The 25,054-nt window shown below is 44.1% G+C and overlaps 1 protein-coding gene across 2 annotated transcripts; it reads left to right on the plus strand.

Moving 5' to 3' along the window:
* The first annotated feature begins 300 nt into the window (after positions 1-300).
* On the plus strand, positions 301-24,543 carry LOC311598204 (uncharacterized protein). Of its 2 annotated transcripts, XM_084783187.1 has the most exons (7): positions 301-1,060; positions 5,202-5,303; positions 12,305-12,393; positions 13,827-13,953; positions 19,180-19,257; positions 20,812-20,864; positions 22,356-24,543. In XM_084783187.1, exons 2-7 carry the CDS (start codon positions 5,297-5,299, stop codon positions 24,045-24,047), a joined length of 2,046 nt encoding a protein of 681 aa, XP_084639313.1. In that variant the 5' UTR covers positions 301-1,060; positions 5,202-5,296; the 3' UTR covers positions 24,048-24,543. The 2 variants fall into 2 exon arrangements, with proteins under 2 accessions (XP_084639313.1, XP_084639314.1); XM_084783188.1 differs by lacking the exons at positions 301-1,060; positions 5,202-5,303 and adding an exon at positions 8,356-8,508.
* Positions 24,544-25,054: the final 511 nt, after the last annotated feature.

Genomic DNA, 25,054 nt, shown 5'->3' on the forward strand with positions numbered 1-25,054 from the left:
GTGGCAGGCTTAGCAGCAAGTGCTCTTTCATTGTAGGGGTCCCTCTGTGTTTTTAATTGATTTTTAAGACTCACACATCTTAAATTACTTCATCATTGTAGGGTTTTGTTTTGTGGAGCTTTTTCATTTGTTTGGTTTTTGTTGTTTGGATTTTGCTTTCTTTCTTTTTATTGGCACTGTTAAGCTATATCCTTAGCTCCACATTTCCCCACACAGCCTCTCTGACAAAAGGTGTCGTACACCTTTAATCTCAGCACTCTGGAGGTAAAGGCAGGCAAATCTCTGAGTGAGGCTAGCCTTGAGTTCCAGGACAGCCAAGTCTACACAGAGAAACCCTGTCTCAGAAAAGAGCCAAAGAAAAGCACAAGAAACAGATGTAGAGAGAGATTCACACACATAGAAATCACATTAAAAACGCAAAATTGGAAAGTAATATAGATGCTGGCTGGCGAACCCACATGGCAGCTCACAACTGTCTGTAACTCCAGTTTCAGAGGACTCAACACCCTCTCAGACATACATGCAGGCAAAATACCAACGCAAATAAAATAAAAATTTAAAAAAAGATGCAAAGACCTGTAAGGTGGAGGAAACCTCTAATAATGCCATTGAGTTCATGTTTTTGTTGGCCATCTATTGCTGGGTGTGGTACCTATCCTTAGAGTGGCTTGCACGCCCAGTGAGTCTCCATTGGAGAAAACGAATTTTTTTCTTTGGGAGAGGTTATCAAAGAGAAGAAATAGCTTCTGGGTTACAAATGGAACTTGTGTCCACTTCCCGTCTAACCCCTGGGACAGACCCCAGCTGGCTCAGAACTGTTCAGGCCCTGTGCATGTGCCATATTCTCTGCCAATTTATATGGGTGTCATTCCTACTGTGTTCAAAAGGCCTTGTTCTTCAGTACTCCGAGGGGAGGAACTTGGTGGAAACATCCTGTTTAGGACTGGGTATTCCAAGGTCTCTCCCTCTCTGCACACTGTAGTTGTGGGCCTGTTTGTTCCCGTCTACTTCAGGAGGGATCTTCTCTGATGATGATGGTGGCTGAGCAAGACACTGATCTGTAAGTATAGCAGAATGTTGTTAGGAGTCATTTTATCGCTATGTTATTTTAGCAGAGTGGTAGTATTTAGTTTTCCCCCAAGACCACGGCCTAACTAGTTTTAAGTTCTTGGCTGCCTGAGCAGTGTTAGGGATGGGTTCCGTCTCATGGAGTAGGCCCAAATTCCAATCAGATAATGGCTGGTTATTCCTATGAAGCTTTGTTCCACTATTATATCAGTGTATCTTGCCACAGGTCACCATTGTAGACTGAGGAGTTGATAGTCGGTTGGTGGTTACCTTTCTCCTTTTGTAGGATGCAGAGTGTCTTTCAGGAATACTAGTCAGGAGGAGTGAAGGCTTTAGGTGGGCACCAACAACGTCTCCATGTTCAGTGAGTAATGTGTGTGTTGTCTTCAGCAGTAGGGCCTTGCCCTCAGTTTCTGGAGAGCAACCAAAAGCCTTGCCAGTATCCTGGATTGTTTTGGGGTTTCCACGAAGCCCCTCTGGCCAACAACTAGAATAGATGTAAGCCATTCTCAGAACTTGAGGTTTCATTTAGTGACCAGAGATGTCTAGTGGGAGCTTTGTTTCCCCAGTTATTTGGTGATTCCAATGAAATTTCTTTCACGTATATGCAGATCTATAGCTTACAAAGCTTCTGCTATATTAGGTTTCCATATGACCCCTCAAGTCATCCTTAGTTTTAGCTGTCCCTCCCTATTTTCCCTCCTTTATTCCCTTCTTCTCCCTCCCCATTTGATCCTCCCACTCCAGTTCCCCCTCCTCCATCTATGTTCTATTTCTCCCTTACAGGGAGATCCATGTGTCTCCCCCCACCACCCCCACAAGGCCCTCCGTCCGTACCTACCCTATCTAAGTCTACAGATCATAGCTTGGTTACTGTTTACTTAATGGGTACTATCCACATGTAAGAGAATGCATACCATATTTATGTTTCTGGGTTACCTCAGGATGATTTTTTTCCTGCTTCTATCAATTTACCTGCAAATTTCTTTTTTTTTCTTTTTCTTTTCTTTCTTTCTTTTTCTTTCTTTTTTTTTTTTTTTAGCAGCTGAGTAATATTCCATTGTGTAAATGTTTCATGTATTTCTGGCTGTTACAAATAGAGAAGCAGCCGGGCGTTGTGGCACACACCTGTAATCCCAGCACTCTGGGAGGCAGGGCAGGTGGATTTCTGTGAGTTCGAGGCCAGCCTGGTCTACAAAGTGGGTCCAGGACAGCCAAGACTACACAGAGAAACCCTGTCTCAAAAAAAAAAAAGTAAATAAATGAAAGCAAGCAAGGAAGCAGCAATGAATGTGGTTAAGTGTTGAAGACCAGTGGTTTTTGTCTCCTGGTGAAAAGGCCTAAGGCCAGGGCAGCTTTTAAGCCATATAAATAAGGACGCTAAGACCTTTTAATATTACAATGCTTAGACCTTAGCTGGACATACTCTCAGCCAGCTCGTCTAAGTTAACCCATCCACCTTACCTCATCCAGCCACGTGGCCAACTGTCCTCCCAACCCCGTGATCACAGATGTCTCCCTCTGTGTCTCCTAGCAAAAAGGAATATCTTCCTTCCCAGAATTCCCCCCACTTCTCTCTTAAGAAGTCCCTCCTTACTCTCCTCTAAGCCCAGCTACTTGGCCAATCAGATTTTTATTGACACTTGCTATATACAACACACAAGACATTCCTCTACAGTTGAGCACCTGTCTCTATAGTACCATTTACAGTCTTTTCTGGCATATGACCAAGAGTGGTCTATGTGGGCCTGAGGTAGTTCTATTCACAACTTTCTAAGAAGCTCTGTACTGATTTTCATGTGGCTGTACAAGTTTGTATGTGATGGTATCTTAAGGATTTCTTAATTTTGGCATTCCATATTTCTCCAACTATTACCGTGATTTCAGACGTTTTCTTGATATTCTTAAATGTGTTGTCGCAATGCCTTTTACATGTTTTGAACGTTTTGTTTTCGTTTGTTTGAGGCATTCTCTTATTTGAGACAGTACCCCAGGATGGCCTAAAACTGACTATTTAGCTGAAGGTGACATTGAACTTGTAATCCTCTTGCCTTCACTTTAATTTTCTTTTAAAGATTTTTCTTTTTTGGCCAGGCATAATGGTGTGTGCCTATGATCCCAGTACTTGGGAGGCAAATGTGAGTGGACCTCTGTGTGTTCAAGGCTAGCCTGGTTTACATAGTGAGTTCCAGGACAGCCAGAACTACATAGTAAGATCCTATCTCAAAAACAAAACAAAACACCAATCTTTTTGAAAACTTATGGATATGTGTGCCATCTGTGTGTGGGTGAGTGTAGGTGCCCACAGAAGCCAGAGGTGTGAGATCCTATGGAGCTGAAGTTACAGGCAGTTTTAAGCCACCCAGTGTTGGTGCTGAGAAAAGAGCTTGGGTCCTTTGCAAGTATGTACTTTTAACTGCTGGGCCATCTCTCTAATTCCTGCCTTCTCTTTTTAAATGCTGTGATGGCAGGTTGTGGCCACACCCTTGCGTGAAGTCTCAATTTTGTATTAGTTTATTGATGACAGCATTTATGTCTAATCTTATTTTCTCCCTGTAAGCATCAAATTATCATAGGATCTCCATTTCTGACAAAAGCAGTGGGAGGGGGTGATGCTAATGCCCGTGAGACAGGCATGCCTTCCCTTGCCATTTGCATGTCCCCAGCCTCCAGGTAGTTTTGTGGCCATGAGACACACTGGACACTAAGAACACCACTTTCCAGCAGCAAGTAGGGGCATGAAGGGCACTGAAGAGGCACCTTATAAAAATAATGGAGGCTGGGAGACAATTGATGGGTAAGATTGCTAGTTCTACAAGCATAAGTACCTGCTTTTCAATCCCAGCACATGTATAAAGCGCTGAGTGTGGCTGCGCACACCTACAAGCCCAGCCTTTAGGGTGGAGACAGGTAGATCCCAAGAGCTCACTGGCCACCCAGCCTACATTAAAGGTGAACTTTCAGTTCAGTGAAAAACTGTCTCAAGGGGCTAAAAGGTCAGAGTGATTGAAAAAGGCAACAATCTTGTTCTGCTCTGGCCTCCATATGTGCATACATGCACACTCATGTTGACTACGCTGCACACAAAAATAGAACATGTATAATCAGTATATAAAATGAGCAAGATGGCTCAGTGGGTAGAGGTGTTTGCCTCAAAGCCTGTTGACCAGAGTTCAGTCCCAGACCCACATGGTGGAGAGAGCCAGCATCCTCAGGGAGTCCTCTAACTTCCACGTATGCACTCCCCAGCCTCAAAAAAAGAAAAAGTAACAGAATAATGGATTTCCTCAGGATATTTTCATACAGGTACATCATGTGCTTTGCTCATATTTACTCCCATTCCCTTGTGTACTCTCATGCCCCCTGCTACTGGTTCCTTTCCTCTTACAAAATATTGTCCCCAAAAGTATTTGAAGTTAGAATTCACATCAAAACCACAACTTGCAGTATGTTCATAAAATGTACATACTGCAGGGTGGCCTGATACAGAGTTCTCAACCTTCCTAACACTGTGACCCTTTAATACAGTTCCCCATGGTGTGGTGACTCCCAATCACAAAATCATTTTCATTGTTACCTCATAACTAATTTTGCTACTGTTATGGGTAGTAATGTAAATATCTGATGTGCAACCCCTGTGAAAAGTTCAACCCCACCCCCACCCCCGCAAAGGGTTGAGAACCAATAGCTTAATGGTTAAAGATGCTTGCTGCCAAATCAGGAAGACTGAGTCCAACTCCTGGACCCCACATGATGACAGAAGAGAATGGCAATGCCAGCAGTGGGCCTGCTACCACTTTCCCCAGGAAGTAACTTTGGAAGCAAGGGAAACTTGCATACTTGATCCAATTTTGTGAGTTGCCTGATCCAACAAGTATCTGTAGTCCTCGTAGGATCTAAACAACCAGAATGGGCCCAGTGTGGTGGTGTGCGCCTGTAATGGCCCCACCCAAGAGGATGAAGCAGGGTGTCTACAACTTTCTGGGAGCCTGGCCTATTCGAGACCCCACCTCAGTGGGGGAGAAAGGTTTTAATGAACCTAAATCATGATATCTCAGAGGGAAGTTCTGCCCAAATACAATGAGAGTGGTAGAACCTAAGATCAAAGTTTCTGTCCTTGTTTTTTGAGGCAGGTTCACATTTAACGGTGGCTATCCTCAACCTCATGTACCACGGAGACTTACCTTGAACTTCTGATCCTCCTTTGGCCTCCCCCAGCGTTTCAAGCATGCTAGGTAAGCACTCTATCAACTGTGCTACAGTCCCAACACCAAGTGTGTATACTTAAAAGTATTTTTTTTTTAAAGTAAAAAATAAATGTATTTGGGGAGCTCTGTCTCCTGTTTGCCAATATGCCCTTGGACTCTGGAGCTAAAGTGACCTACCTCAGTTTCTTGATTCAGTAGAATTATGTATGCACATCGCCATTTTAATGTCTGAGAAAGGATCGAGAGCCCTGCATTGGGGAGGCAGGACAATGACAAGTTCCTCATCCTACATAGTGAGACTCTGAGAAACAAGGATTCATGCCAGGCGTGGTAGTGCAGGCCTGTTATCCCAGCACTCAGGAGGCAGAGGCAGATGGATCGCTGTGAGTTTGAGGCCAGCCTGGTCTACAAAGCGAGTCCAGGACAGCCAAGGCTACACAGAGAAACCCTGTGTTGAAAAAACAAACACAAGGATTCATTAATTGAGACATTGTTTTTAAGAGAGAGAGAGAGGCCGAGTGAGGTGGTACCACACCTTTAATCCCAGCACTCAGGAGGCAGAGGCAGGCACAGCAAAGACTACAAGAGAAACCCTGTCTCAAACAAGCAAACACACACACACACACACACACACACACACACACACACACACTTTGAAATTCAAAAGACAGGTACATGAATAATGAGCCTCTTGGGGTTTGGCTGTGTTGAACCCTAGGGGTCAGAGTAGTTTCATTTGGAACCCTTTATGTTAGGAATATTTTCAGATAAAACCTAGTCTAAGAAGTGGGCTTCATTCTGCAGTAGGTATTTTGGCCTGAGTTTTGTTGTTGTTTTTGGTTTTTGAAACAGGGTCTTATTATGTAGCACTGGCTGGCTTAGAACTCACAATGTAGACCAGACTGGCCTTGAACTGAAAGAGATCTACTGGCCTTTGCCTCCTGCAGGCTAGAATTAGTGTGTGCCACCACACATGCTTCCACTATATCTTTTAAAATTGCTTTTAACTGGGCATGGTGGCACACACCTTTAATCCCAGAACTTGGGCAGCAGAGGCAGGTGGATCTTTGAGTTCAAGGCCAGCCTGATCTACAAAGTGAGTCCAGGACAGCCAGGACTACAAGGGAAACCCTGTCTTGAAAAACCTAAATAAATAAAACTGCTTTGATACACTCCAAGCTGGGCATGCTGTGCATGGTGGAGGCACAGATATTGCTTTAGTTCAGGAGTTCAAGCCTGTGTAGGCAACATGGTGAGATCCCATCCCAAAAAAATCAGTCTACTCTGCAATCTCTTTCTGTATGGCCACGCATTGATCCTTAGATGTTCAACTGTCAGATGTGGCTACAGTATCCTTGATAACCAAGGCCATCTTTCTCCATTTTTAGAAACAAACACAGGCTGGGCATGGTGGCACATGCCTTAAGTCTCAATATTTAGGAGGCAGAGGCAACAGATCTCTGTGAGTTCCAACCCATATCTTGTCTCTAAAAAGAAAGAGGAAGGAAGGAGAGGAAGAAGGAAGGAAGGAGAAAAAGGAAGAAAGACATACAGCAAGTACATGGTGGATCAGTCCCTTAATCCTAGCCCTCAGGAGGATGACTTTGAGGCAAATGTAAGCTACATAGACTCAAAGATATAAAAAGTTAGAGGTAACTTAGTAGCAGAAGTGGTAGAAGGCTTCTGGCATGTGTGGGGCCTTGGCTTTGATCTTCAGCACTGCCCTAAAACCGATAGATGAATAAACCTCTGCAGCACCTAGCATGTGAATGAACACTCCCTTCAGCTTCATACCTGAACGCTGAACGCTCTACATCTGTTTGGTTTGTATATTGTATTTGTGTTTATGCTCTGATTCTTGGCAACTTCTCATGGAATGGATTTGCATTGACCTAACTAAATAAAAAGGTAAATGGCTGAAAGATCCAAAGGATGTATAACATTTTTCACTGGGAAGCATCGGAAACCTGCACACACCTGCCTTACTGGGATTAAAGGCATGTGCAGCCACGCCCAGCTCCAGCAGTACTCTGTAACAGAGCCTCAGAGTACATGCCAAGAGACCATGGAGGAATGCACCCCTCCACATCCACTCAAATCTTTCATCAGTAGTAAGAACTTGGGCTGGTGAGATGGCTCAAGGCAAGATGGATAAAGGTGCTTTGCAGAGTAGGATGGAAAGAGAGCAATGACCCCCATAACTTGGAACTCCACATGGAAACCGTGGCATAAAATACTTGGAAATTAACTTCAAAGCAACTTACAGGGAACTTAAAATAGTGCATCAGAAAAAAGGTATGAGGAAAAAATTTTTTAAAATACTTAAAAGTGAACAAAGTGAAAATACAGTACATTGAGCTGGAAAGATGGCTCAGAGGTTAAGAGCACTGGCTGCTCTTCCAGATGAACTGGGTTCGATTCCCAGCAATCACATGGTGACTGACAACCATCTATAGTGAGATCTCATGCCCTCTTCTGGCATGCAGGTGTATATGCAGGCTGTGCCTACTATGCTGTAATGCACATTACAGCATAGTAGGCACAGCTAAATAAGTACATGTAAGCTATTCAAACTTATATAAGAAAGAAAGTCATGTGTGGGCAGGCTGGCAAGGCAGCTCAACAGGTAAAAGTGCTTGCCACTGAGCCTGAGTTCCATCCCCAGAATCATCATAGTGAAAGGAGAGAGGACCATCCCCCCAAAACTTGTCTTCAGACCTTTACATGAGAACCATGGCTTATATGTGTACACACACAAATACACAGATGTAAAGAAAAAGAAGAGTTACATACCCTGCCTGACTAAACTACTTTGATAAGCATTTTTTTAGCATGGTTAACCCCACGCCCCCACTCCACTCTGGTCCTTTCACCGCCGCATCCATCCCTGAGTTCGGTCCTATGAGAATTCTTGCCACAGGCCGTATTGCTTGAGGCCGCCTTTGACCTTCCCTTCCTTAACTGAGACCATCTTTCCCCTACACTTCTTTGACTAAACTACTATTCCTTGGTCTATCTGGGGTAAGCCCCCCTCAAGAAGCCGGAAGTCTAAAACTCCACCCCGCCCCTCTGGAAGCAAAACAGGAAGTAGCGTCATCGTGGCTAGCTTTCCATCAATCTCCGCGAGCGACTCGGAGTCTTTACGGTACTGAGCCGTGAGTTCTGCACGGATAGTACGGGATTCATTTTGACAACGACGTCCTGAGGTGGACAAGATCGCTGTCGGACGCAGGTAGACCGGGCCGCCGGCGTCGCAGCTCTCCTGAGCGGGTCTGCGGTAGCCTGGGCCTCCCTGGGGGTCTGCGCGCGGGCTGAGGTCGGGAGCGTGGTAAAATTGTCGTAATGTCCTGTCTTGGGCGCAGCTATTATTTTATCTATTTCAGAAGATCCCAAACCTTTATACTTTTTCTTTTTTTCTATGCATTTGCCATTTTATTTCCTCTTTTTTAAACCACAAGAAAAGATCTTTTAGCCATTGGATACACGTTAAAGGGTGGCCCCGACTGTCCCGCCTCACGGGCCTGGCAACTGCCACGTGCACCGGTGAGCGCTGGGAGAGAGTAGGCTTAGGAGTGGGTATGTGGACTCTGTCTCTGCCAGCCCTGGATTCCTCCCCCAAGCGAGGGAGGAAGGGGGATCTATAAATGTATATTGCATGTATATATTTTTATTTATATTGATTTTATGTACACATATGTACATAAGTGGTTCAAGGGGATCTTTTCTAATCTTAGGCAAATAAATGCTTTTGTTACTTTTTACTACATTTTAATTGACTTCAATACATACAAAATACTGAGTATAGTCAATAAAAATAAATAATTAGGGGGCTGGAGAGATGGCTGATTTGTAAGAGAGATGGCTGGTCTTCCAGAGGGCCCGAATTTGGTTCCCAGAACCCACGTGGAGCCTCACAACAACCTAAATCTCTCTCTTGAATCCATGCCCTCGCCTGATCCCTGAAAGTACCTGCACACACAAAGGTACACACACACATAAACAAAAAATTAAGTGACTTTTAAAATAGTGATACATTGGGCTTTTGGTTGTTTGGCTTGTTTTTAAACTAAATTTTACGAATGCTTATTTGTGACTAGTCATACTTCAGGTCTCAATGATGTATGTATTGTTATAACATTTAATTTTTTAAATTGTGTGTGTGCGTGTGTTCATGTGCAGATGCCAAGACCCACTTGTAGAGGTCAGTGGACAACTTGCAGGAATTGCTTCTCTCCTACTAGTGAGTCTGCGGCATCCAGTTCAGCTCCTCAGCTTGGCTTTACCAGCTGAGCTGAGCTATCTTATTGGTCCTATTTGTTGTTTGTTTTGTTTTTACCTTTTGGGTTTTTTTAGTGGCGGCCAGAGGTGTCTCATTCCCTTGAAGCTGGAGTTCCAGGTGACCGTAAACCACCCTTTGCGGGTGCTGGGGACCAAACTCAGGTCTTAGCCTCTAAGCCATGTCGCCAGCTCCATACCCAGTCTTTCTTATGTGGGGTCTGAACATTGCACTTTGGTTCTCCTCCTTGGAAAGCAGAGGGCTAACTCTCCAGCCCCTTTTTAAAAAGAAGAAGGAAGAAGAAAAAAGGATGGAGGTACAGCTGAGCGATGAGGCACTTGGCCTGGCATGTGTGATGGCCTGAGTCCCGTCACCGCCGTCACTGCTGACGGTGACAAGAACATCAGTGACGGAATGCGTTAGTAGCTGGGACTGGTGGCTCACATTTGTAATCCTAGCACGTAGGAGGTTTGAGGGCAGCCGGAGCTACAGCGTGAGGTGTTCTCTCAAAACAAAACAAAAAGTGCATTAAAGGGCGGAGAAGTGTTGAGGGGAGACCGATAGCTGATAACAAAACATGGAAAAGATCCAGCTGCCGGGTCTTTGAGCTAGGGTGAAGAGGCAGGGCTATGTGGAAATGGGAAACTGTGAGCAAAACTCAAGAGCAGTTAAGAAGCTGGGGGACTCCTTCCCCAGAGGTAAAGTGGTAGCTGGAGGGTCGGTTAGGACCACAGAGAGGTCATACTTTGAGAGTGGTTGCCATGTAAACTTGAGGACCTGTAGGCAGTCTCTAGCGCCCACATAAAAAGAGCTGGGTGTGGTGACTTGGGTGTGTAATCCCAGCACTGGGGAGGCAGACAGGTGGGTCCCTGAGCTGCTTGCAAGCTCCCCATTGAGAGTCCTTGTCTCATAAAACAGGCTGAACAGCTCCCAAAGAACAACACCTGGGATTGTTCTCTGGTCTCCTCAAGCATTGGAGCGCACACACACACACATACATCTGGAGGTGGAATCACTCTATAGGTAACTCCTTAACCTGCCTATAGGAGCTGCCAAAAGTCTCTGAAAAACATTTAAAAAGTAAATTGGGACTGGTGAGATGGCTCACTAGCTAAAGGCACTTGCTCCATAGACATGACAGCCTGAGCTCAGTTCCTGGGTCCTATGGTGGAAGGAGAGAACTGATTCCTGGAAGCTGCCCTCTGACCTCTAGTCAAGTACCAAGGGATGGGATGCTCATGCCCATCTTCTCAAAAAAAGAAAAAAAAAGTTTAAATCCTCACTTCAGACTTTGGTTATATTTGCAAAGTCTCTGAATATTTATCATCTCCTGTTACCTAGAGGTTTGTGTGGACCTTCAAGAGAAAGGGGATCATGAGAACAGGGAAAGAGGGATTAGGAGGATAGAGAAATTAGAACATGGACATCAGTGGAGTCACATGTTGATCATAATATAGTCACAAGCCCGCGAGATGATTGGCGGGTCACTCTGGACCCGGGTTGGCATTTAATCAGCTGCTAAGCAATGTTCAACTCACATGTTCAAAGAGACACCATCTGCTGGATGGCATGCAGAAAGAGGAGGCAGCCGTCTTTGAAGTCATGGTATTTTCTTCCTTTGTTCAGAAGTCACCCAAAGGGGACACTGTTCCATCTGGGACTCTCAGCTGTCTACCTCAAGGTGGCTTCCCCAGGCAAAGCCTGCTGCGTGTTTTGAGCATGTGGGTGCCGGTGTCTTGCCGTATATCTGATGCTTCCTTCCATCTACTCTATTCTAATTATATGTTTGCTTTTGCTTGTTACATTCTTAATAAACTCATTCAAAAGAAAAAAATAGAGCTCTGTAGATCACTCTCTGGGCGGACAGAACAGTGTGCTACCTAATCACCATGGCAAGCGAAGATGTCGTTTCTCTGGGCTGGCAGTTTTCCTGGTGGGTAACACGGCTTACAGATTCCTTACTGACCCCAGGTGAGACAGAACTGCTCCAATGTCTGGCAGTAATGTGTATATGCAGTCAGGCATGGTAGTGCCTGCTTATAATCTCAGCACCCAGGAGGCAAGGAAAGAGGATCGGGAGTTCAAGGCTAGCCTAGGCTGTGTGAGACCCTGTCTCAGCAAAGAAAATAAATAAGACCAGCAAGATGGTTCAGTGAGTAAAGGCACTTGCTGCCAACCCTGGTGAGCTGAGTTTAGTTACGTGGAACCCACATGGTGGAGGGAGAGAGCCCATTCCTGCAAGCTGTCTTCCATGTATATGCTATAGCATTTCTACATTTCTATACATACCATAAGTAAATATAAAATAGTTTCATTTAAAAAAAATGTTTAGATTTATTTTATTTTATGTGCGTGTGTTGCTTATTTGTACGATTATATCATGTGCTTCCTGGAACTGGAGTTACGGGTAGTTGTAGACCACCATGTGCTAGTAAATTAGCTTTTTTTTTTTTTTTTTGGTTTTTCAAGACAGGGGTTCTCTTTGTGGCCTCGGCTTGTCCTGGACTCACTTTGTAGACCAGGCTGGCCTGGAACTCACAGTGATCCGCCTGCCTCTGCCTCCCGAGTGCTGGGATTAAAGGCGTGCGCCACCATGTGCGGCCCTAAAAGTATTTTTAAAAATCGTGTATGTTTTTAATTCTTTCTCAAGTAGACAGGGCTGCCCGGGTTTGACACGAGGGTAGACGACACTGGAGAAGGAGGATGACGACGGTGGCAGCCGTTGAGTTCTCACACCGTCTCTTTCTTCCAGGTGCTCTTCTTTCTGTTGACCCTGTCTGCTTCGAGGAAAGGAAAAAGGCAGAGAACATGGGGGCGCACTGCCTCAGAGAACGCTATCAGGTAGGCGGAGACCGTGTCAAGAGATGCCAAGCGTGCCTGCACCAGGTAGAAGTGTTTGTGTCTAGGTAGATGTGACTCTACTCCGTCAGAGAGCCAGGATATTAAGACCGATTCGGAAGTTGAATTTCACCACACTTGCTGGTGAGATGTTATCTGAAGTTCTACTCAGAATCTCAGTAACTACTGATTAATGCTGATACTCACGGTAACCCAGGTGTGTTTGCTATTTTGCCAAATATTCTGACAGAATTTTAAGGTGGAAAGCTGGACTTGCTGTGAGGATCAGGCTGCCTCAGACTCACAAAGATCCACCTGCCTCTGCCTCCACGAGTGCTGGGATTACAGGTGTGTGCCACCGCGCCTGGCTCAAATCTTTCTTTCTTATTTTTTTTGTTTTGTTTTTGTTTTTGTTAACTTTATATTGATTCCTTGTGAATTTTACATCATTCACCTTAATCCCACACATCTGGTTCCTTCATATCCACCCTTGCAACCTCCCTCCAAAAGAAAATTAAAAAAAAAAATAAAACAAAAACATTTCGTCATGGAAGCTGTAGTGTATCACCGTGTGTCCCACAGTATGCCCTTTTGTCCACACGTCTTTACTTGCCAGTGTTCACTGCTAAGGAGTTGTTGGTCTGGTTCGAGGCCTCTGGCTTCTGCTACATTATCGATACTGGAGGTTCACCAGGATTCCTCCCAGGTGTCTTGTCCTGTGCTACGGCAATCCTCCTGCTGTGGATCTGCAGGACAGGCCCTTCACAAGCTCCAGCAGTTCATGGATGGGGTAGATCAACTCAAAGCCCTGGATCTGGGCCTTGGTGGTAGCTGAGGGGGTCAGCCCACCAGCTCTCCCACACCTCCAGGGCCAGCCCTCCAGCACTGCCCCAACTAGCTCACCCATGCAGCAGCAGCAGCTCACCTATGCCCACACTACCAGGACCAGCTCTACTGTGCTGCCTAGGCAAGGTGTCTACCTCTTTTCTGCTCTCATGCCCTCAGGGCTGGCTCACCCACAGGCGCTGAGGGGCCAAGGAGTATGTGTGTGTGGAGTGGGGGGGGGTGAGGGGTGGGGGGCTCTTTTCTGTGCTTAGAATTGAACCTAAGGTCTTGAATATGCTAGACAAGCACTCTGCCACTGAGTTGTATCTCCCAACATAGGACTTTATCGAACCCTGTTTGTCAAGTATATGTGATGTGCTCAGGAATATTAGGGGAATAGAAGGACTATTTGTTTAGCTGTGAGAAGAGTCACAAAAGCTATGTATCCATAGGAAATGGACTCTGACTGTGGACAGGGAGATCTCCTAGACCACCAGTCCCTGAGGCAGACTGTGGAAGCTCTCAGGTCTCTGACAAGTGTTGGGTTTCACGTCTTTATCTGTAGTGAACATTGGTGACTTGTTACTTAGGCTGACATGCATGTGATTTAGGACTTGGTGACCTTTGATGATGTGGCTGTGTACTTCACCCAAGAGGAGTGGGTTATACTGGATCCAACTCAGAGAGACCTCTACAGGGAGATGATGCTGGAGAACTACCAGAACCTGTTCTCAGCAGGTAAGACGGCCATTGCCTCTCTGGTGTCTTAGGGAGAGAGGTGTGTCATATCCTGGGCATACTGGGGAATTGGCAATCTCGATCTGCATATACTAAGAAGAAAAGAGATGTGTTGTACTCAGCACTTGGGAGGCAGAGGCAGGCGGATCACTGTGAGTTCGAGGCCAGCCTGGTCTACAAAAGCGAGTCTAGGACAACCAACGCTACACAGAAAAACCCTGTCTCGAAAAACCAAAAAAAAAAAAAAGAGAGAGAGAGAGAGAGAGAGATGTGGTGTGTTTTGTTTGGGAGGCGCGTGTTTCCGAAACGGGGTTTCACTGTCCTGGAACCCATTGTGTAGACCAGGTATGATGGTGTCCTTCTGTAACCCCAGCATTTGAGAGGTCGAGGCAGGAGGATTGCCTAGAGTTCGAGGCCACCTTAGACTACATGGTTTCAAGGCCAGTGTGGGCTATGTAACCCGTCACAAAATAAATAAATAGAAAGGAAATGGGGGAGGGGCAAAACAAGAATTTTTCTTTTGAAGATTTATTTTTATTTTATGTGTATGAAAATATATCCTATGCATTCATTGTCCAAGGAGGTCAGAGAAGGGCATTGGATTCCCTGGAACTGGAGTTACAGACAGTTGTGAGATGCTGTGGGATGCTGTGGGATGCTGTGAGATGCTGTGGGATGCTGTGAGATGCTGTGGGATGCTGTGGGATGTTGTGAGATGCTGTGGGATGCTGTGGGATGCTGTGGGATGTTGTGAGATGCTGTGGGATGCTGTGGGATGCTGTGGGATGCTGTGGGATGCTGTGGGATGCTGTGAGATGCTGTGAGATGCTGTGGGATGCTGTGAGATGCTGTGAGATGCTGTGGGATGCTGTGGGATGCTGCGAGATGCTGCGGGATGCTGCGGCATGCTGTGGGATGCTGTGGGATGTTGTGAGATGCTGTGGGATGCTGTGGGATGCTGTGGGATGTTGTGAGATGCTGTGGGATGCTGTGAGATGCTGTGGGATGTTGTGAGATGCTGTGGGATGCTGTGGGATGTTGTGAGATGCTGTGGGATGTTGTGAGATGCTGTGGGATGTTGTGGGATGCTGTGGGATGCTGTGGGATGTTGTGAGATGCTGTGGGATGCTGTGGGATGTTGTGGGATGCTGTGGGATGCTGTGAGATGCTGTGGGATGCTGTGGGATGCTGTAAGATGCTGTGGGATGCTGTGAATTGAACTTTGGTCTTCTGCAAAGATAGCAACTGCTTCTCAGTGCCGAGCTATCTCTCCAGCACTCCACCCCATCCTTTTTTTCTTGCTTTATTGCTTTCTTTTTTCCTTTAGGAGCCTGACTGGCCTAGAACTTGGTACATAAACCAGGCTGGCTCTTGAACTCTCAGAGAGCCACTTGCCTGCCTCTGTCCCAAGTGCTGGGAATAAAGGTTTATACCACCACATTTTGCTCAAGAGTCATTCTTACTGTCAATACTAAGATACTAGCTAGTTCAGCGTAAGTTTTTTTCTTTTTATCTTATTTTATTTTTATTTTTATTTTTTTGGTTTTTTTTATTTTTTAGTTTTTTTTTTTATTAAGTTAAGAGCTTTTCATTTTATTTCATTTCATGAAAATAGAACCTTCCTCTATAACTCAAGCTGGCCTCGAGCTCACTGTCATCTTGTCTTTCAAATGCTGTGATTACAGGTGTACGGTGCCATACTTGGCTTGAAAACTTTTAGCCTTTTTTTTATTTAAGTGAAGTGCTTCTTTGTCTTCTCTGGCCTAGCAAAATTGGCAGCATCAGTACTCACTGTTAGGGGGATAGTTTTTAAGTACAAAAAGGGCTACTTGAACACAAGTGTTGCTGTAGTGTGACTGGTGATTTGTGTGAGAAAGAAACTGAGTAACTAATGTTAGGATGCATACAGAGTGGATCTAATGGCCAAGGGATGACTTCATCCAGGCTGGATAGAGTAGGAAGCTGTGACCTTTCTCCAGCTACTTAAAGAATCATGCAGTTTAAAACTTAGAAATTAGCCTGGCAGTAGTGGCACACGCCTTTAATCCCAGCACTCAGGAGACAGAGGCAGGTGGGGAGCATGGACTACAGAGTAAGTTCCAGAACAGCTAGGGCTGTTATATAGAGAAACCCTGACTCAAAATACCGACGGTAGGTAGGGCAAGCTTAGAAATTATTTCTGTAATTTTCTGTATAATATTTTTGGTTTCCAGTTGATAGTAAATTCCTTTACCTGTAGAAACTAATTTTAGGGGTATGAGGTAGCCTCTATAGTGTGTGTGTGTGTGTGTGTGTGTGTGTGTGTGTGTGTGTGTGTGTGTGTGTGTGTCTGATGTCAGTCGTCCTCACGTTTCCCTTAGACGGGGTTTCTTTGTTGTATTTCTGCTACATACATCAGGCTTGCTGGCCTATACGTGTCTGGGGATTACCCTGTTTCCGCCTCCTATCTCTTCACAAGAGTACTGGGATTACAGGTGCTTGTGTTACTGTGTCTGAGGATCTGAACCCAGGTTTTCATGCTGGTGCAACAGAGCTTTATCTATCGAGCCTTCTCCCCATCCTCTATTGGGTGTCTTTTGTTTGGTTGGTTTTCTTTTTATAATTATATGAGTGCATGATGTGTGTGTGTAAGCATGGACATCCATGTGCCGCAGTGAACATGTGGAAGTCAAAGGAAACTGTTTAATCTCTCCTGCAAATGTGGATTCCAGGAATTGAACTCAGGTCCTCAGGCTTGCACAGCAAATGCTTTTATCCACTGAGCCATCTCACCAGATGCCTTATAAGTTTTAATGTAATAACCTGGTCATCAAAATGTGGTCCAAGCCGGGCGTGGTGGCGCACGCCTTTAATCCCAGCACTTGGGAGGCAGAGGCAGGCGGATTGCTGTGAGTTCGAAGCCAGCCTGGTCTACAAAGTCAGTTCAGGATAGCCAAGGCTACACAGAGAGACCTTGTCTCAAAAAATAAAAAAAATTAAAAAACCAAAATGTGGTCCAATATCAGTGCTATCACCCTATTAGGAATGTAAATCATCCATTTCCTCCTTTAATTTACTGAATAAGAAAATCTAGGTACATTCTCATTTCATTTTTTGTTTGTTTTTGCAGATCTGGAGATTAAACCTAGGCATTGCACATGCTTTACTACACTGCGTCATCTAACCCCAGCATCAAAGCTTTACTAATTTTTTTAGGAGTCTTCTTTTTTTTAAAGATGTATTTATTCATTTTATATATATACAGTGCTCTGCCTGCATGTACACCTGCAGGCCAGAAGAGGGCATCAGATCACATTATAGATGGCTGTAAGCCACCATGTGGTTGCTGGGAATTGAACTCAGGACCTCTGGAAGAGCAGTCACTGCCCTTAATCTCTGAGCCACCTCTCCAGCCCTCCTCCTCCTCCTCCTCCTTTTTTTTTTTTCTTTTTTGAGACAGGGGATCTCACTGTAGCTCTGGTTATCCTGACATTCTCTTATGTAGACAAGGCTTGGAGCGAATTCACAGAGATGCATTCTCCTTTACCTCCTGAGCGCTGAGATTAAAGGCTTGCGTCACCACACTCAGCTCCTAGCATCTAAATTTTAACGAGACATTCTGACTAATCTCATACACTGTAATCTGTGAGATGTTAGTGTAGCTTTTTTCCTAGAACAGATCTTTGTTTCACTTTATTTTCTGTTTGATTCAAAGTGTTAGTGTTTTGCTAATATATGCATGAGCCTTAATTTGGGTTTTAGGGTTCAGAGATAAATATATGGGGGTTCAGAAAAAAGTGCTTAGTCTATATGCTTAGTCCTTTGGAAACATTTCCTGTGCATTCTTTAGAAGCATAGCTCTTCAGTGCTGGGAGCAGTGACAAACGCCTTTACTCCCAGCACTTTGGAAGCTCAGACAGGAGGGCTGGTTAGCCTGGACTACATATTCAAGATTCTGTCTCAAACAACAAGAAAAAACAAAAGAAACAGAAGCTAGAAAAATGACTCGGTGCTTAACAACATTTGCTCCTTTCTCAGTTCCCAGCACCCACATTGGGTGCCTCACAACCAGCTGTAACTCTAACTCCTAGGGAGCTGATGCCTTTTTCTGGCCTCTAACGGCACTTGCACACACATAAACAGACACATGCACACAAATATAATTAATTTTATTCTGTGTGCACCGGTATGAGGGTGTCAGAATCCCTGGAACTGGAGTTACAGACAGTTGTCTGTGGGTGCTGGGAATTGAACTTGTTTTTGTTTCTCAAGACAGGGTTTCTCTATTTAGCCCCGGATGTCCTGAAACTCACTCTGTGGACCAGGCTGGCCTTGAACTCAGAGACCTGCCTGCCTCTGCCTCCCAAGTGCTGAGACTAAAGCCATATACCACTACTGCCCAGCAAAAAAAAAATCTTTAAAAAAACAGGGAGTAGAGCTGAAGAGATGGCTTAGTAGGTAAGAGCTCTCACTGGTTGCTCTTGCAGAGGACCAGAGTTCAGCTTTCATGTAACTCCAGTTCCAAGGGATCCAGTGCCCTCTTCTGGCCTCCAAGGGCCTGCATGCACGTGGTAAACAGACATATATGCAAGCAAAACAACCATATGCATAAAATAAATAATAATAATAATAGTTGTTGTTGTTGTTGTTGGCTGGAGAGCTGGCTTAGAGGTTAAGAGCGCTTGTTGCTTTTGCAGAAGACCTTGTTTCAATTCCCAGCACCAACATGGTGATTTACAGCCATATGTAAATAGAGTCCACGGGCATCCTGTGCCCTCTTCTGACCTCTGTCACCAAGTACACACATGGTGAATATACATAAGGACATACAGGTAAAAATACATGAAATAAAATGAATAAATCTAATAAATTAGTAAGGAAAAATTGGGGTGGGGTGCTTCAACTGGTAAAGCACTTCACAGGCAAGCATGAGGACTACAGTTTAGATCCCCAAAACCCATGTGAAAAGTAAGCAGGCATAGTGGCTGCTTGTAACGCTGAGCACTCAGAAGATAGACACAGAAGATCCTCTGGAAAATGGTCGAGCTGCACTGGCTGAAGTGACGAGCTCTGGGTGCAGCAAGGAACCCGGACTCAGTATAAAAGGTGGAGAGTAGTCAAACAAGCCACCCGACAAGCGTACACATACACACACAAAGGGAGGGAGGGAGAGTGTCCTAAATTTTTCATTACTTTTTTTCCTATCATGAACCACCTCCATAAATACATTTTTTCCCCTGTGTGTAGGCTGTGAGGTCATCAAACCCAATCTGATCTTCTGGTTGGAGAAAGAAGATTTGCAGACCGTGGAAAGAGGCTTTCAGGGTGAGTATTCATGGAAAACAGTTGTCTTCCGGGAGTTCCTTAAGTTTGGAAATAAGATAAAGGTTTTTTTGAGAGTGGGGCAGTTCTTCCACTTTGATTCAGGGCCCCGCTATGTAGTCCAGGCTGGCCCCCACAATATTTCTGCCTTTACCTTCTGAGTGCTGGGGTTGTTGACGTGCACCGCCACTCTGAGCCATAATGAAAGTTTCGTTTGTTTATTTTCAGTATTGGGGGGTTGAACCTTCAGCTTGTTTAGGCAACCGCTCTTGCTACTAAGTTATATCTCCAGTCTTACAATGAAACTTTCAAAGATCCTCTTGACCTCAGAAGCTTCCAGCCCTTTATCTCAGAAGGAATTCTGGATTTCTTACAATTTGCCCGGACTTTTTCTGTGATGCTACAAAATGGCCTATTATGTTTCTTTTTATATGTTTGGCCTATGCTATGTGAAGATTTTCCTCGTCATCATCCTTGATAATACTGTTATTTACCAACAGTTTTCACTTTTAAAGAGCAGTTTGTAGGCTGGCAGTGGGGACACACACCTTTAATCCCACCACTCAAGAAGCAGAGGGAGGCAGCATCTCTTGAGTTTGAGGCCAGCTTGGTCTACAGACTCAGTTCCAGGACATCCAGGGCTATTCAGAGAGAGCTCATCTGGGGGATGGGCGGTGGAAGAAAGAGAAAAGAAAAGAGAGGCTGGAGAGTTCAGTGGTTAAGAGCACTGGCTGAGCCGGGTGATGGTGGCACACGCCTTTAATCCCAGCACTCGGGAGGCAGAGGCAGGTGGATCTCTGTGAGTTCAAGGCCAGCCTGGTCTACAAAGTGAGTCTAGGACAGCCAAGGCTACACAGAGAAACCCTATCTCGAAAAGTCAAAACAAACAAACAAACAAACAAAGAAAACCAAAAAGGAGTATTGGCTATTCTTCTAAAGGTCCTGAGTTCAATTCCTAGGAACCACATGGTGACTCACAACCATGTATAATGAGATCTCGTGCCCTCTTCTGGCTTACTGGCTCACATGCAGGCAGAACACTATAAAAAAAACAAATAAGTAAATCTTTAAAAAAAAACAAACAAACAAACAGCAATTTGTAATAAACTGTCTAAAATTATGACTCACAATTTTACTATCGCCAAATTTTAACCTAATTAAAATGATCAAAATTTAGTTTCTTTTTTGTAATTCTATTTATTTTGGTAGGATCTCACACACACAGTATCCGTGGCTGGCCTTGCACTTACAGCCATCCTACCTCAACCTACTGATACTGTCCTGACACACTGAGCAAGACTTGTCACTTTATATTCCTGTAACATACCTCTCTTTTCTTTCTCTTTCTTTCTTTTTTTTTCTGAGACAGGGTTTCTCTGTGTAGCCCTGGCTGTCTTGGACTCACTTTGTAGTCCCAGCTTGCCTCAAACTCACAGAGATCCACCTGTCTCTGCCTCCCAAGTACTAGGATTAAAAGTGTGACCACCACACCCAGCCCATGCCTCTCTTTTCTAAGTTATGATTTTGTTTTCTTTTTATGCCTTTTTTTTTTTTTAGAATGGGAAATGCAAGATACATTGAAAGAAGAAACTTCCAATATGGTACAAATGGTAAGATTAACTAAGGATGTTTATTAGTTTCCACACTCTGAAAAAACTGTGAACTCCACTGTAGAAAATCAGTAGCGTTCACTTAGAATAGTGTGGGTAGAGGGAGCAACATTTTAAAACACAAACCCTCAGTGTGACAATTTGAAACCCATCATAAAACCAAGTCCTTCAAAGTTCTGACAGGGTACATTTCCACATGTGTAATTAGTTGTTGAATTTTGTTGTTTATTTATTATGTATACAGTGCTCTGCCTGTATGTACACCTGCACATTAAAAGAGGGCATTAGATCACATTATATATGGTTGTGAGCCGCTGTGTGGTTGCTGAGGGTTGAACTCAGAACCTCTAGAAGAGTAGTCAATGCTCTTAACCTCTGAGCTATCTCTCCAGCCCCTAGACATTGAATTTTTTAAAGCAGTTAATTTATCTGTGTTTTATTTATGTTGGGGAGATGCGCACACGCACACATACATACACATGTTCACACTAGTGCACAATTACCAGGAGATATTTATGTCATGGCTCTCTTGTGGGAGGCAGGAGAGCTTTTGGGAGTTGGTTCTCTCCTTTAATCATGTTGAGCCAGGCTGTGGTGGCGCACGCCTTTAATCCCAGCACTCAGGAGGCAGAGGCAGGTGGATCTCTGTGAGTTCGAGGCCAGCCTGGTCTACAAAGCAGGTCCAGGACAGCCAAGGCTACACAGAGAAACCCTGTCTCGGAAAAACAAAACAAAACAAAACAAAAACCCAATCATGTTGAGACGTTGTCTCTTGTGTCTGCTACTGTGTAAGCATCTGACCTGTTCCTTCTCTGCCTTCCTACTCACAGTAGTAGTGCTGGGGTTACAGACTCATCCTACCTCTGTCTGTTTTGGGGGCATTGATCATCCGTTTGTCAGGTTTGCATAGCACTCACACTACCTGATAAGCCATCTTTCTGGCTTTCGGGCGTGGTGGCGCACACCTGTAATCCCAGCACTCAGAGAGTCAGAGGCTGGCATATCTCTGTGAGTTTGAGACCAGCCTGGTCTATAAAGCAAGTCCAGGATACCCAAGGCTACCCAGAGAAACCCTGTCTTGAAAACATCAAAACAACAACTAAAAAAAAAAACTGAAAGAATTGGGAATTCATCTGTAGAAACTTAGTGTAAATGAGGAATATTTAAGAGAAATTACATTCTCCTTTGCAAGAGAATCTTCTTTGATGGATATTCTGAATGTGGTAGATTTGGGGTACCCCAATCCTTGCTTAAATGTTTGGGCTTCAGAATTTCTACAAATATGCATCCCCACATATATAACTCTGTTTTGAGAGTCTTGGAGTGATTTCAAAGTCAGAACAGATGATAGATGATTTTGCATTAAAGTCTCTTCATTGGAAGAAAAGCAGCAGAATTTGTATACATGTAATACTACATTTCTGTCTTCATATTGGTTGAAAACCTTAATTTTGAACAATCCATCAATTATATTTATTCTTTTATCAACAGGCAGGAAGCCACAGTGCCTGGGAACTGTGTGATTATATGCAGCATAAAAATATCTTCAGAGAACATTCATATTTTAAGAGGCATTTGGAAACTGAAAACTCAAGGAACACCTGTGACTCCATCCAGTGTGGAAAACACTTTCCCACTGTGTGTAAGGAAGCGTCTACGAGGCAGCAGCTTTCTGTGTTGAGTCAGTGTGCAGGAGACTTTACTCACCAGAAAACAGGCTTTCAGGACAAATCTGTTGAAAGCACTGACTTCCTTAATAAGTCATATTTTAAGGTACAGATGAGAATCTATAATGGAGAAAGATTCTGTGAATTGACTCAATTTGCAGGAGATTTTGCATGTTCCACAAGTGGAGCTATGCCTATTCAAATGTACACCATAAAAGTCTATGAGTGCAGTATTTGTGGGAAAGTCTTTGGCTATTCTTCAAATCTGAATAGTCACATGCGATCCCACACTGGGGAGAAGCCCTATGAGTGTAAGATTTGTGGAAAGGTCTTTGGGTATTCTTCACATCTTAATAGTCACATGCGAACCCACACTGGGAAGAAGCTTTCCTATGAATGTAAAATATGTAAGAAATCCTTAACTACTTCTTCAAGTCTAACTGAACATTTCAGAATTCATACTGGAGAGAAGCCCTATAAATGTAAGGACTGTGGAAAAGCTTTCACTAAGCGCTCAGGACTTTCTACACACGTACAAACACATGCTGTACAGAAGCCCTATGTGTGTAAGCTATGTGGGAGGTCCTTCACTCTTTCTTCAAACATGACTGACCATTTAAGAATTCATACTGGCGAGAAGCCCTATCAATGTAAGGAATGTGGGAAAGCTTTTCACGCAGCTCCCAACCTTCGTAACCATCTAAGAACACATACTAGAGACAAACACTATAAATGTGATAAGTGTGGGAAAGCCTTCAACACTTCTTCCTACCTACAGAAACATGTAAGGACTCACAGTGCGGGGAAACCTTACAAGTGTAGGGAGTGTGGAAAAACCTACAAAAGGTGTTCCTTATTGAACGAACATTTAAAAACTCATATGGTGGAGAAACCCTTTGATTGCAGGATATGTGGAAAGTCTTTTAGAAGTTCTGCATGCCGTAATAAACACATTCGTCGTCACGCTGGACTCAAACCTTACAAAGACTTCGCTGTTTCTTCAAGTCTCGCTGAACATAAAAGAACACACACTGGAGAGAAACCCTATAAATGTAAGGAGTGTGGGAAAGCCTTCACTACAGCCTCATGTCTGATTGTCCATAAGAGGATTCACACTGGGGAGAGACCCTATGAATGTAAGGAGTGTGGGAAAGCTTACAAAAGGTGTTACCTACTGACTGAACATGTAAAAACCCACATGAGGGAAAAGCCCTTTGAATGTAAGGCGTGTGGAAAACTCTTTGGAAATTTCTCTTGCCTTAATAAGCACATCCGAATTCACACTGGGATAAAACCCTATAAGTGTAAGTACTGCGGAAAAGACTTCACTGTCTCCTCTAGCCTCGCTGAACATGTAAAGACTCATGCTGGTGAGAAGCCCTACAAATGTAAGGAATGTGGGAAAGCCTTCACAACATCCTTAACCCTCTATCACCATGTACGAGTTCATGATAGAGAGGTTTCTTCTAAGTATCAGGAATGTGGGGGGAAACGACAAGTTTTATCAACTAACTGAACTTAATAATCAGTCTGAACGGAAACCCTTTGAATGGGAAAAATGTTGAAAGTCCTTCAAGAATTCTGTGCCTCTTGATCATCATAGTGGATTTTGCACTGCTGAGAAGCCTTATTAACATAAGAAGTGTGGGTTAACCTTCAAACCAGCTTACTTGAGAGACGTAAAAGCTCTCTTGTTCTCAAGATGCCTGTGATCAAGAAACATGTGTGAGCCATTGGAATGTCATCAAAGTGCACTAATCCATGAGCTCATCTTGGAACCCTGTAGTGTCACAAATATGAAAGCCCTACGTCCTGAGGAGTTGTTCAGTACATAAGATTGTGAGGTGGAAAAACTGTTCATAATGTGGGAAAGCTGTCCTTCTGCTCAGTTCTTTGCATTCACTGTGATCTCTGGAGATGATGGAAGGAAGGAAGGTTGCAAAGTCATTGTTTTCTACAGATTGTTCTTCAATGCTTAATAAACGTGGCGGTTTATAGCCAAGAGAAAATAAGTGCTGAGTATATGACAACTTTGGCCACATTTTGAAATACATGCTGACAGATTGGCCTTCTGATTTTATTATTGCTGTTTGAAGCAGCCCAAGTCGGGCTCAAACTCTGTAACAGAGGATGATGCCCTTAAACTCCTTGATCCTTCTGAATGTTGTGATGAAAAGTGTGTGCCACCACATCCGGTTTTTAGTGCTGGGAAGCCAGGGCTTTGGTCACACTAGGCACTCTACTAGCTACATCCTCAGTCCCTTTTGGAGTGTTGATTTTGAAAACTTGTGATTCTGCCCTAATTGTTTCTAAAACAGTGTCTACTTATCCTATGTAACAACACCATGCCCACTAAGATACTGTGCTTTCCAGATTGCTCCAAGCAAGAAGTGAACTTCCAGAATATTAACTAATAAATGTGTTGCCTGGAGGTTAAAGTAGGACCTTATATATTAATCCTGTTTCTACCCTAGAGCTGAGCCTATACCCTCACATCCTGTCTCAATACTATACATTCTCCAG

Source organism: Acomys minous (genome assembly GCF_964271855.1).
Source record: "Acomys minous genome assembly, chromosome: 5".
NCBI lineage: Eukaryota > Metazoa > Chordata > Mammalia > Rodentia > Muridae > Acomys > Acomys minous.

What these genes read in the sequence shown, in the direction of transcription:
- LOC311598204 (XM_084783187.1), top strand. An exon ending in GCCTCAGAGAACGCTATCAG is followed by an intron (nt 12,394 to 13,826) that starts GTAGGCGGAGAC and finishes CATGTGATTTAG; the next exon opens with GACTTGGTGACCTTTGATGA. An exon ending in CTTCCAATATGGTACAAATG is followed by an intron (nt 20,865 to 22,355) that starts GTAAGATTAACT and finishes TTTTATCAACAG; the next exon opens with GCAGGAAGCCACAGTGCCTG.